At 44.6% G+C, this 13,943-nt stretch overlaps 1 protein-coding gene across 1 annotated transcript in view; it reads right to left on the bottom strand.

Annotated features, from left to right (window-relative positions):
• Positions 1-536: 536 nt before the first annotated feature.
• The window catches only part of LOC116515603 (IgGFc-binding protein-like), a 55,045-nt gene continuing 41,638 nt past the window's right edge, over positions 537-13,943 (bottom strand). The window contains exons 7-11 of the mRNA XM_032227725.1: positions 11,382-11,986; positions 9,740-10,313; positions 6,223-6,422; positions 3,300-3,680; positions 537-833 (exon numbers count right to left, since the gene is read on the bottom strand). Coding sequence (XP_032083616.1) covers positions 537-833; positions 3,300-3,680; positions 6,223-6,422; positions 9,740-10,313; positions 11,382-11,986 — 2,057 coding nt within the window. The remainder of the gene's footprint in view (positions 834-3,299; positions 3,681-6,222; positions 6,423-9,739; positions 10,314-11,381; positions 11,987-13,943) is intronic.

Here is a 13,943-nt window from a genome sequence, read left to right as displayed (position 1 = left end):
GCTAGAAACAACACCAGAATGTTTCCTTCCTGCCTTCCTTACAGGATTAGCCCTGTAAAGTGGGGAAAAAACAAAAGGAGATTTCTTCCAACAACCAGTTCTCCAAACTACTTAGAAAGTTAACAACCGATTCTCCCGAATAGGTGCGAACTGGCTGAATCCCACCACTGGTGCATGGACACCCCCCCCCCTGCCCCCATGAGCACTCCACAAGCCTCCCAAAGGCTATGCATGCCCTGTGTTTGGCAGAAAATGGACACATTTTTTGCTTGTTTCCCCCCCTCCCAACACCCAGGAGACTTTGCAGGCCTCTCAAACTCTCTGCATGCTCCGTTTTTCACAAAAAAATGAGGCGTGCAGAGGGTTTGGGAGGCCCGCAGAGTGCAAAACCTTTTTTTAAAAAAAAATACCTCTTCAAAATCTTGGTGTGTCTTATACTCTGAAAAATACGGTAGTTAAATTAGAGAGCAAAACTAAAAAAATGTTAAGAAGAAAGAAAGAAAGAAAGAAAGAAAGAAAGAAAGAAGTTTCTACCCTTACATACCTTGTTGTATTCCTGTTCTGACTCTCCAGTAGTTGAAGACCTCGCTAATGGTGTGCACCATCTTCCCATGTGGGAGCCTCAAGTCATCTGCCCCATTACCGTTGAAGTTCCCACAGGATCTGAACACTTTGTTGGCCAGGGTTCCGCTGATTGCCACTGTTAAGTCACCCCCAGTACTATAGAGAACCCGTACACCTGATTCCTGGGCCACTATCACCGTACCTTGGACCAGGGTTATGGATACCTCCTTAGAAGGCTGGGCTGGGAGTTGTACAGGATGTCCGTTCACCTAGCAAATGCAAATCCACAGGTTACCTGGAGACATTGTGTACTGAATTGTGGAAGATACATGAGGAAACCAGAGGTGAATAAGAATACTAGAAAGTGGCAATTGTTTTTTCTAGAAAATCAGGACTTACTACAGCCAGAGAATGCAATGTTGGCTAAATTTACAGTTCCTTTAGCATCAACACATAGTAATGTTCAGTCTCTTCCTTTCTGTCTATTGCCTGCTCTTTCGCATGATGCAATTTTATCAAAAGGTGCTACCAGAATCTTTCCACCTCTCTTCTAGTGTTGTACAGAAAAATCTGGTTCCTGAATTAATCCATTTTCTAAGTTTGCCTAATACATGAAATCATAAATTAACCAAGTAGTCTGGTTTCATTCAAAACTCTAGGCCACAACAACTGAAGTTTATTCTAACAAGCTTAATGCCTGTGTTTTAGTAGAATTTCAAGTAGAATGTCCTGTTGGGGCTTCTGATGGATCCTCTTCTTCATATAAAACTCAGAACATAGAGCTTTCAGGGGATAGGGATTAGTAAGGGCCTTGCAAGAGATTCCATAGATCAAATGGATCAATTGGGTGGTATGGCACAGTTGGGCTTCCCACTAGAACAGAGGTCCCCAAACTTGGTGACTTTAAGACTTGTAGACTTCAACTTTCTTCTTAATTCTCACCAGCTTCATCCCCCTGGTTTATCAATCTGCACCTAATTCTTCCATCTTTTAATTGCCATGCTAACTCATAGACATTTAATCTCTGATGTATGCATTCAATTTTGCAGCTACTAAGATTGTTGGATGAGCAGGTACACAAACAGCCAAGGAAGTGGTTGACACCTGGGAAACGCCCCCTCTCATTAGTCAACAGGAGTGCTGATTCAACACCAGCTTAGGCGGGGAGGGCTTAACAGCACAAGGAAACAACAGCCAAAGACTTAATAGCCAGTCATCAACACCCCAATCAACAACTAAAAAAAGCCACACACAATAGGCACCATATAAATACCACACTCAGAACAGGGGTGAGCTGCTACGGGTTCACCCAGGTTCGGGCCGGTTCAGATAACCTTCAAATCCCACCCCTGGCTGGCCGCTCCCCTCCCAGGAGGCTCCTTTTTATTTTTATTTTTTCCATTTTCATAACATATAATCACATGTATACTATTACATAGCCAATATCCTATTGTATTAAGTAGTAATTACATCAGTTCCTCTTGCCATCATCAACGCCCAGAAAGATAAAAACCCATTATTAGCTCTTCTGCTCTCCATATACCTCTTTCTTCTGCCTCTCTCTTACCTCCTTTCTTCCCTCCATCATCCTTTTCTACTCTACTTCCCCTTCCTTTCTCCTTCTCCTCTCTCTTCATTCCACTCCTCCTTATCCTCCTCATCTTCCCCCCTTACCCTCCCTCCCAGGAGTCTCTTTGTGGCCTTTTTTGGATGCGAGGTAAGTGCAGGGCCCATGCAGAGGCTCGGGGAGGGGGGAAAATGGGCTTCCTGGAAGTTCCAGAAGGCTGGAAATGGGCCCATTTCAGGCCTCCAAAGCACCTCTGGAACCCGGGGGAGGATGTTGTCACCCTCCCAGAGGCCCAAGGAAAGCCTGGGGAAGGCGAAAACAGCCCCCCACCCCAGCTGTGGTGCAGGAGGCTGACTAGGCCACACCCACCATGGCCACGCCCAGCCAGCAAATGGGCAGAGACCCTATTGCTGAAGTTTTTGAAGCCCACCCCTGACTCAGAATAGCCAAAAGCGCACACTCTGCTAGAGAGGAATTCCCTGACGATGGGCTCCAGCATGAATTCCGAAAGCTCAGAAGACTAAACCTCGAGTCCCAGTGACTGAGCCAGATCAGACCCTAGAATATCATAGCAATAGCAGTTCGACTTATATACCACTTCATAGGGCTTTCAGCCCTCTCTAAGCGGTTTACAGAGTCAGCATATCGCCCCAGACTGGGTCCTCATTTTACCCACCTTGGAAGGAGTCTGGGTCCTCATTTTACCCACCTCAGAAGGATGGAAGGCTGAGTCAACCCTGAGCCGGTGAGATTTGAACCGCCGAACTGCAGATAACAGTCAGCTGAAGTGGCCTGCAGTACAGCACTCTAACCACTGCACCACCTTGGCGTATATTCGCCTTGATTCGTTTGTGTTACATCCTAGTCTTGTAAGAGTACGTCGACTCTAACTTCACTGCAGCTGGATTTCAGTGGCTCCTGGTACCTTTCATTATAAAATTTACACCTCATTGATTTGTTCATTAGGCTGTGGCAGACTAGGTCAGACAGAGACAACCGGGTGAAAAAGGAAAGGGAGAAGGAAAGGCAATTAGGTGATTAGAAACCCTGTACATTTTGTACATGGAAGGAGAGGAAGGAAGGAAGGAAGAGATAGATAGTACTCTAAGTAGAGTAGAGGAGGTGAATAAAAGATGAGCGCTACCATCTGCCAGGAGTGGCTTCTTACCGAGACGGAGGTATCCTTATTCACCAGCACAATCAGTTTGTGGAAATAGACAGTGACAGCGACCACACTGGGTGTCGCACACTGGGGACACTTCTTCACCTGCACCACCACCCGGAACCAGGATTTTGAGTTCGCATTGACAAGGGCCGTGATCTCAAAGGACCCCTCGCCTGGAAGCTTTCCAGATACTCCATCAAAAGAGGTAAAGATGTGCTCGTGGACAACAGTGCACTGTCCCTCCCTCCGGACGCAGTCCCACTTGTTATTATTCAGCACGCAAGTTTCTCCAGCAGCACACGGGAATGGCGTGCACGTCAGCTGACCTTGACGTTCACAAGTGCATCTCTCCATGCAATTGGATGTGATCGTCGGAGTGCCAGGCTGCAATAAAACAAAAAAAAAAACAGCAGGTTTAAGGGTGATAGCTAAGACATGACCAGCATCCTTGTCAGGATGTATTTATATCTTACATTAATAAGATGATGATCACAATTACTGTGGCATAATTGTATATTATTAAGGGGACGTGGTGGCTGAGTGGCTAAGATTCTGAGCTTGTCAATCAGAAAGGTTGGCAGTTCGGTGGTTTGAACCCCCAGCACCGCGTAATGGAGTGAGCTCCCGTTACTTGTCCCAGCTTCTGTCGACCTAGCAGTTTGAAAGCACGTAAAAAATGCAAGTAGTAAAATAGGGGCCACCTTTGGTGGGAAGGTAACAGCGCTCCATGCACCTTTGGCATTTAGTCATGCCGGCCATATGACCACGGAGACGTCTTTGGACAGCGCTGGCTCTTTGGCTTTGAAACGGAGATGAGCACCGCCCCCTGGAGTCGGAAATGACTAGCACATACTGTATGTGCGAGGGAACCTTTACCTTTAGTTGCATATTTGCAAAACCTTATCATCTGATATCTAATTGTCAACTGTCCACTTCTATTGGGTTTGATAGGTGGGTTCCTTAATTTCTATTAATCTGGATCACCCCTAATTTCCCACGGTCTCTCTCTGGCATCATCATTAGTCCCATTTTTATTTTCATTCCTCTTTCCATTCAGAACACAATAGAAAATAACAGAGTTGGAAGGGACCTTGGAGGTCTTCTAGTCCAGCCCCCTGCTCAATCAGGAGAACCTGTACCATTTCTTGGTTGTCTAATCTCTTCTTAAAAATCTCAAGTGAGGAAGCACCCACAAATTCCGGAGGCAACTTGTTCCACTGTTTAAGTGATCTCACTGTCAGGAAATTTCTCCTTAGTTCCAAGTTGCTTCTTTCCTTGATTAGTTTCCCTCCATTGCTTCTTGTTTCCTTTCTGGTGCTTTGCAAAACAGGTCGACCCCTTCTTCTTTGGGGCAGCCCCTCAAGTGCTATCATGTCACCCTTAGTCCTTCTTTTCACTAGATTCACTAGATTGACCATACCCAATATCTGCAACTGTTCTTCATATGTTTTAGCTTCCAGCCCCTTAATCATCTTTGTTGCTCTTCTCTGCACTCTTTCTAGAGTCTCTACATCTTTTTTTATATTGTGGTGGCCAAACATGGATGAAGTATTGCAAGTGTGACCTTAGGCATCATTCATGAAGCAATACTACCACTACCACGTGATCTCGATTCTATCCTTCTGTTAACGTAGCCTTGGATTGCATTGGCTCCTTTTGGGCAGCTGCAGCCCACGGCTGGCTCATATGTAAGTGATAGTCCACTAGGACTCCAAGATCCCTCTCGCAGTTACTGCTATTGAGCCAAGTTTCATTCCTCCTTATCCTTTAATATTTTACTCTTTTGGAATGCAGCAGTGAGAATGCCAACCTATTTTTTTTTTTGCTGGCAACACCGCTTCATCCATAAGATCCCTTTTTTTACAGCTGTAGTTCTTCTGCTTTGGAGAATCAACAGCTTGCTACTATGCAGACGCTACTCCGTTTCCTAAATCATCCGCCCTGCAGAAGCATTCAACATGCCTCACTGAAACGGAAAAGGCAGAATGCCAAAACCGAGTAGTGATTTCTCCTGTCTCCTGTTCTGTTCTTTTATTGAGTCAATCAGTCATTTCCATTCAGCTCAGCTTATTCCATGAGTTCAGTGGTGGGATTCAGATAATTTAACAACTGGTTCTTTGCCCTAATGACCAACTGGGTAGGCGGGGCTCAGTGGTCATGTGACTGGGTGGGCGTGGCCAACTCAATGTCACTCACATCGATGGGCACTTCGCCTTAGCTGTGACAATGTAATAAGGGTTAACAGTTTCTGTAAGCAGGGCAATAAAGGTTAGGCTAGAAACAACATCAGAATGTTTCCTGCCTGCCTTCCTTACAGGATTAGCCCTGTAAAGTGGAAAAAAACCAAAAGAAGATTTCTTCCAAGAGCCAAGGTGGCGCAGTGGTTAAATGCAGCACTGCAGGCTACTGCTAGATCAGCAGGTCAGCGGTTCAAATCTCACCGGCTCAGGGTTGACTCAGCCTTCCATCCTTCCGAGGTGGGTAAAATGAGGACCCAGATTGTTGGGGGCAATATGCTGACTCTGTAAACCGCTTAGAGAGGCCTGAAAGGCCTATGAAGCGGTATATAAGTCTACTGCTATTGCTATTGCTATCTTCCAACAACCGGTTCTCCCAGCCGCTTAGAAAGTTAACAACCGGTTCTCCCGAGTAGGTGCGAACTGGCTGAATCCCGCATGGGTTGTTATGAGAAAAACTGGAAGAAGACAGAATGCTATGTCTACAGCAGAGGTGGGTTGGTCCCGGTTCGGATTGGGTGAACTGGTAGCGGTGGTGGCGGGAGGCTCCTGAAGATGGCATTTCATTTCGTTGTATGGTGTGCAGTGACAAGAAAGTAAGCTGCCCCAAACTAAAAAAGGAAAGGAAAAGAAAAGCTAAATAAATAGAACAAAACTTTGCAATGGTAAGGATTTCTGCTTTCACTTGCCTTAAACCAGATGCCTTTGTGGAAGCAGCGACACTGACTGATGGGAGCACAGTGGTACCCAGCCATAAAAAAGCCCTCTTTGCACTGGCAGCCTTCAGCACAGTGGTTGGGGCACTTCGTGATGCCAGTTGCCTCTTTGCATCGGATGGGACACACCCGGGCGCAGAGTTCGTAGTGACTGTTGACTGGGCATTTCATAGCTGCAAGGAAGGAAGAAGGTTGAACTACGCCATCTACATTCCGACCTGAGCTTAGAGCACAAGATAATCTGCCACAACGTCCTACCTGTTAATGACTACTGTATTTTTCAGACTATAAGATGTACTGGTGTATAAGACACACCAAGATTTCAAAGAGGTAAGTAAGAAAAAAAGGTTTTGCCTTCCCTCAGCCCCCAGCAGCGTTCTGCAGGCTTCGGCAGGGCTGGGGCAAGGCAAAAATGCCTCTGTTTTTGTGAAAAATTGTCTGTTTTTCGCCCGTTTTTTTGCAAAAATGGGGGGCGGGGTTAGGCTCTGGGAAGCCAAAAATGGCTGCATTTGGTGTATAAGACCCACCAACATTTCCTCACTCTTTCAGCGGGGGAAAGGTGCGTCTTATACTCCAAAAATACGGTACATTTACTTCAACTGCAATAACACAAGGTCTATCAATAGATATAAACTAAATGTAATCCATTCTAATCTTGATTGCAGGAAAAACGATTTCAGCAATAGAGTAGTAAATGTGTGGAACACCCTACCTGATCCTGTTGTTAGTTCCTATAACACTCACACCTTTGATCTTAAGTTGTTTATCGTGGACCTTACGCATTTCTAAGAGGTCCCTAAGGGGGCGTGCATAAGCGCACCAGCGTACCAACCGTCCCTGTCCTACTGTCCCCATTTATATGTACTCTTTTTATATGTTCATGGCTATGTTTTGCTTATTTATATCCATTTATTTGTGCCATTTTTTCATGTGCTTTCATATTTGCTTCCTTGTACTTGCTGACAAATAAAGCAAAATAAATAAAAGTTACTGTATTTTTCGGAGTATAAGATGCACCTTTTTCCCTCAAAAAAGAGACTGAAAATCTGGGTGCATCTTATACTCTGAATACAGCATTTCCTGCCTCACGAAACCCCACCCCCTTCACCAAAATGGCTGTGCAGAGCCTTTAGGAGGCTTATAGAGTGCTCTGGGGGGGGGCTAGGGAGGGCAGAAATAAGTGAAAAATTGGCCGTTTTTTGCTTGTTTCTGCCCCACCCCCCAGGAGCACTCTACAAGCCTCCTAAAGGCTATTCATGCCCCTTTTTTTTACAAAAAAGGGCCCATTTTTGTGAAAAATAAGCCATTTTGGGGAGGTCTGCAGAGTGCAAAAACTTTTTTTTTATTTGCCTCTTCAAAATCTTGGTGTGTCTTATTCTCTGAAAAATATGGTACTTGGGAAGAGAAGGTAGGCAGCAGCCGCAGAGCAATATGACCTCCTGTATGCTAGAACAGAGATTGCTTGAGTTCCGTATTGACTAGCTTGATAGCCAAAAAGAAACCTCATCTGACACTGCTTGGGCTTGAACTAATAATCTCCTGCAGGCAAAGCCACACGATTCCCTCCCCCTCCCCCCCCCCGTTTGAGCTACGTCTCTTCTTCAAATAACGTGCTGCAGATTTCCTCCTCTTGCAAGGAGAAAACGTTACTGCCAGAGTGAGTTTTCCTCTTGTGGATATTAGAATGAGGTCAGTGAATGTGCTTAAAATAAGGCCTTCTCAAAATGGGTGATTGCAAAATTTAATACCATCAAATGACATCTGCCTATCTCAAGTCCTTGGGAAAAACTTGATCGCTGGGTGAAAGTGCCAAATCCAGTCAAAACATCTGGCTGAGTTGAGTGTGCAACCAGCAATAATAGCAACAAGAGAGGGAGGGCAGAAATGGGGTGATTGGGGGAAGAAACGTGGACACCTAAAGCTGAATTGCTATCAAAGAATAGCAATAGCAATAGCAGATTTTTATATACCGCTTCATAGGGCTTTCAGCCCTCTCTAAGCGGTTTACAGAGTCAGCATATTGCCCCCAACAACAATCCGGGTCCTCATTTTACCCACCTCGGAAGGATGGAAGGCTGAGTCAACCCTGAGCCGGTGAGATTTGAACCGCTGAACTGCTGATCTAGCAGTCAGCTGAAGTGGCCTGCAGTACTGCACTCTACCCACTGCGCCACCTCGGCTTCCAGCTCAGAAACAGACAACTGATGGGCCGGAAGCGACTCTGCCTATTTTATAGCCTGTAATCTCCTTATCACAAAACCCCATCACAAGACTCACTGATGTCAGGGTTCCAAGTAACAGACCCATCTCAATCAAAATTCTGAGCCCTGTGGTTTCCTCAAAGTGTGGATTTTTTAGGCATGTCATATTGGCACAGCTGGTGAAAACCCGACTCTGAAAGACCCAAGATTTTCCCCACTCAAAGTTCATGCCCCCCGCAATCCATACATCCATCACATGGTCCAATCAGGTCACAGTCCCAACTCCAGTTGGCTTGGGAGCACGCCTCCCCAGTACCTGGTGGGAATATCTTTGGTTCATAGGAGAAAGAATTTTATTTTGGCTAACAAGTCCCCAACTATCTCTGCTTCCCCCTCCCGTTCCCACAGCTTCAACCGCCCTCATTGTGGCAGCCCTGAAGATGTTCCAATATGGCTGTTGTGGCCCACCGGCAGCCAGTGGAACTGGCAGCAGAGTCAGACAGTGAGGAGATTGGGGAGGAACAGGGGCCAGTCCTGGGGGTTGAGGAAAGCTCAGACAAGGGCTCTGCGTCGGAGGCAGAGAGGGAGCTGGACAGCAGTGAGGCAGAGGAACATCTGGAGCCTGTTCCCAGTGTGCACATGTGCAGAACTGCCAGAAGACAAGAACAAATAAGAAAGCAGAGTTGACTTAAGACTAAAGCCACACCTTGGAGGTGATTGGACCCTCTCATAGGAAATGAAAGAGGAGTGAATGGGGAGGGGGCTTTTGCAGGAAACAATTCATTCATTCAGTCTGGAAAGTTCTGTTTGCGATTCTAAGAGACTCTGTGCCAAGTTTTGCTTTGCCCTGTGTTTGGAAACTAGTTATCTGGCAGCACTCTAAACGAGATAAGGTGTGTGTGGATAAATATCCCTCTGAAAGACTGTTTGCTAAGCCTTTCTGCCTGTTAATGAAAGGAATTCACAGTCATGTAAATAAAAGGGGTTTGGCCAGAACCAAGACTCTGCTTCTTGCTGTTTAAGGAAGTCTGGATCAGAACACACTCACATCTGAAGCCTTCATAAACAGAAGAACACTGACACTCTCAAAACCCCACTGAAGATGTTGCCTAGCCTGATAATGAAACATTTGGAAACCAACCCACACGTTCGGAGAATGAACTTTCACCCACATCCTTCATCCGGGCTACAGATAATCATCACTATTGCAAAACCTCCCATTCTCCCTACTCTGCATTAGGAGATGCTCCCACTTTTCATAGAAACTGCCTTTCTAGGAGAAGACTTACGACAGAATTCGGTTGTCCTCCAGGGCTTGATCTGGATGCCAGCTGCTTGACAAGCAGCTACGTAGCTATGGACAGCTCGGCAGAGGATAGCTGGGTTCCCCCTTGCCTTGCAGAGGTCATGCACACAATTGTTGTAGAAGTCCGTAGGGTTGATGGTGGAATAGCAAGTACTGAATGGCCCATAAGGGGACTGCAAAATGCCACACTGGGTACTGTGTATGTAGCTGGTCTTGCGGTTCTCTTGACATGCGCCACACACTATGGCGCCACAATCTTCGGTGCAGGGAGCAGATGGAGCAGCTACTTTCCAAGCAGCCGAAAAGGTCTGCACACTTAGGGCCGGCTGGCCAGTGGGCAGAGTGATGTCATCGAGAGGATGCCCATTGTAATTGCCGCATAAACCACACATCTGGCTCTGATAAGCTTCCGGCACCTGGACGATCAGGTGGTAGAGTTGATCGAAAGAGACAAACAAGCCAAAGTCCGTCCGGAGCACAATGTTGTTTCCGTGATAGAAGACCCACATCCTGTCATTTTCAAGGCGGAAAGGTAAGTAGGTCATGGCACCATTCACCTGTAGCAGTGATAAGGAATGAGAGGGAAGCACGAAGTCAATTGGAGAAGAAAGACCAGTTACCTCTGATTTGTCTAAAAGAACATATGTCATTTTTCTCCATGTGTTGATTTATTAGACAGATTTAGATAGCTGCTCAACTCAAACATAGGTGACTCCGGGAGGGTTACAACATTCAAACACCAATCAGATTTTTTAAAAACCCATTATGTCAGAGTGTGCACAGCATGACTACTATTTTGAGACAACCCAGGAGCAAAATACAGTACACAGAGGTTATGTTTTTCAAACAGTGGTTTATATACAGGACTTATATATACATACATACACATATCAGGCAAATACTAGGCAATCAATCAATCAATCTTCAACTGTACACGGAGAACTACAATGGAGATAAATACACGAGGAGAGAGATACATAAGGAGAGAGATACGCCCTCACATGGCCTCCCTTATATATTCCGCTTCTTAAAGTGGCAGTAACCCTGCTGACTCATCCTCATGTTCATCATCTCGGTTTATAGCTTTACAGCAACTGGTCAGCTATTAAATTGTCATTACCCTGACACGTTACCTCCTCCACATACACATTCACATACCCACATGCATGATAGCAACAATACAATTATATAACCTCTTGATCAGCTTTATCTCCATTCATGGTCCAGAGGTCCCATTGAGAAAACCACATATTTAGGGTCCTTTAGAAAAACAACAGGGTGGGGACCAGCCACATATTGGGGGAAGGAATGATATTCCATAGAGAAGGGACCACCGCCAAGAAGGGCCTTTTTCATGGGGCCACCAGGTGTACATTCCTAATTGATGGCTCCCATAACATACCCTACTTTCCCTCTAAGCTTTTACCGCCTGATATAGCTAGAAATTCTCCACCCACATTCTATGATATTCATATGGTCATCTCAACACATATACACCATCAATATTTGCATTGCCTTGTGGCCGATACAACCATTTGCTTCTTTTACTTACCTGCTATTGAACCTCCCAACCAAAAGCCACCCACCCATCCCTACTGGTAATATTTCAAGTTATAGCTCCTTACCAGGATAATGCCTCTCTTTTCCCGCAAGAGAGAAATGGTGTTTTGGTAGGCTGTGATAGATACAACTTTAGTCACAGATATTTTGCCCTTGGATCGCCGTTCGTTCTCTACATTGACTGAGAAAGGTGGAAGGGAATGTTGACGCGTACAGCTCCTCGCCAGCGTGTAAGTGCAGTTGCTCTGAAGGTCAAAGGTGGTACCATCAAAGGTGATGTAGTGAGGGTCTCCAGCTACGTGACAGGTCCCGGTCTTCTTGGGAGCATGTGAATGGCACTTCTGGATACCTTCCACCACACGGCATTCCTCATGTGGACCACAGGAGGATTGGTGGCACTCCATAATGCCACCGACGTGGCAAGTGCACCGCTCCTTGCAAAACCCATTGACAAAGAAAGACTCCTCTGCCTTGTAGTAGAGACCTTGATGGACACAGCCACATTTTGAGATGGGGACACACTGTTCACCACTCAGGACAAAACCTTGGTTGCATTCACATCCCTCTCGACAGTTGGCAGTGCAGAGGACTGGATTGAAGAGGCTGTGACAGGTGACTGGGCAGTGGCTGGCACAGACTTCATAATGGCTATTTGGGGGGCAGTCAGGTTCTGGGGGACACAAGAAGACATTGATGTATTTTACAGAAGACAGTCTGGTTGTATCGCATTTTCTTTAAAAAAAAATAATTTTTTATTTAACATAAAAAATGCAATGTCTACATAAACTGTGTGTTGTCTGGGTGCAGTTAATTTTGAGAAATAGTAATGATAATAATAACAATAATATTCATAACATTAATCATGGTCACATAATAATAGCAGTATCTGCTTATCCATTTTAGTGAACTTTCCTTATGTAATTATTCTCTAATGCTTTTAAATTTCTAATTTTTGTTTCTGTTATTTAGCCATTGATAAAACAAACTCCATGTTAAAAAGTATTCAGTTTCTTCCTTCTCCTTAATTATGAGTGTTAATCTATCCATTTCTGTGCATTCCAATGTTTTTTTAAAATTACATTTTCATCTGTAGGGATCTTTTCATTTTTCCACTGTTGAGCAAACACAATTCTTGCTGCTGTCAACACGTGTAAAATTAAATATGTATTCCCTTTATTGTATTTTTTTTGATAAAATCCCCAGCAAAAATATCACATTTTCTTACATCTCCCTTTGAATCTTGATTGGAAACTATTCCCTCCCTCCCACTGCCCAAGAATTGGCTTCACAACTGAAATAAGTTGCAAATAGCTTGGCTGATGAAGAAAGATTGAAGATTTGAAGTTTAGATCATCAAACTGTCCCAGATTGTTTATCGATGCTTTATGTTCAGTTTCCTTAACCTCTTACTCGTTTTATCATCAAAGAAAGAAGATATGTTAGTTTCTGATTTCTTAGACCATTGTGTCTCAACCTTGGCAACTTTAAAATGTGTGGACGTCAATGCCCAGAATTCCCCAGCCATCCATGGGAGTTGATGTCCTTATATCATAATAGCAATAGCACTTAGATTTATATACCGCTTTACATTGCTTTACAGCCCTCTCTAAGTGGTTTACAGAGTCAGCCTATTGCCCCCCAAAAATTTGTGTCCTCAGTTTGCCCACCTTGGAAGGATGGAAGGCTGAGTCAACCTTGAGCCTGGTGAGATTTGAACTGCCAAATTGCAGGCAGCCGGCAGGCAGCAGAAGTAGCCTGCAGTACTGTACTCTAACCACTGCACCACCATGGCTCATAAGGTGGCAAAACACTATCTTAGACATGGTTTCAATGCACTGCTTTCCAGGTACCCTATAGATATGATGATGCCCTTTCAATATCTGAATTAGGAAAGTTAAAACCTGATGATAGCATATTAAGCCAGACAGTTTTTAGTTGGGTAACCAACTAAAGATCATCAAGATAATCCTTCTGAATCTGAAGCTAGGAACAAAGATATGAAGGTAGACCTGTTTATTAGAACCAAAGGCAATCCAAGGATTGCCCATCCAGATACTACTGAATTATTATTCCTCCAAACCTTTGCCATTGGGCATGAAATCTGGGGCTGCTGGGAACTGTAGTTAAGACTGTGACTGTGCATTCCCTACCTTGATCTGGTTTAACGTTCTGTTTTTCATAATGATTAAGCACAGCATTTTTCGGCTGACCCAGCTTCTAGTCTGGGTGAGCAAGAATGTTATCTCCCTAGCCACTTTCTCATTAAAATGAATAATTCATATCTTTTTTTTCACTCAGGGAAAAAAAAGTAGTGGCTGGCTTGTTGCTTTGCTCATCATTCTTGGTAGGAAATTTCTACAAGCTTCTTATCCATAAATAGTCTGCTATGGATGTGAACATAATTCGTTCATCACGAATTTCAGTAGGAACTGACCTAATTCATATTTTCTGATCTGTTTCCATAAGGCTGAAGCATATATCCTTTCCTTACCTTACAGGATGCTGTTCTCCAGTACATAAAATCATGGACATGAAGGAAATATATAAAACTAATCTAGATCTTTGTGCAGAATGGTTTTAACCAGAAGTAGTATTCAGCCGGTTCTGACCAGTTCTGGCGAACCAGT

This window comes from Thamnophis elegans, chromosome 12 (assembly GCF_009769535.1).
Source record: "Thamnophis elegans isolate rThaEle1 chromosome 12, rThaEle1.pri, whole genome shotgun sequence".
In the NCBI taxonomy this organism is placed as follows: Eukaryota; Metazoa; Chordata; class Lepidosauria; order Squamata; family Colubridae; genus Thamnophis; species Thamnophis elegans.
This window is presented reverse-complemented; position numbering and strand designations above follow the sequence as displayed.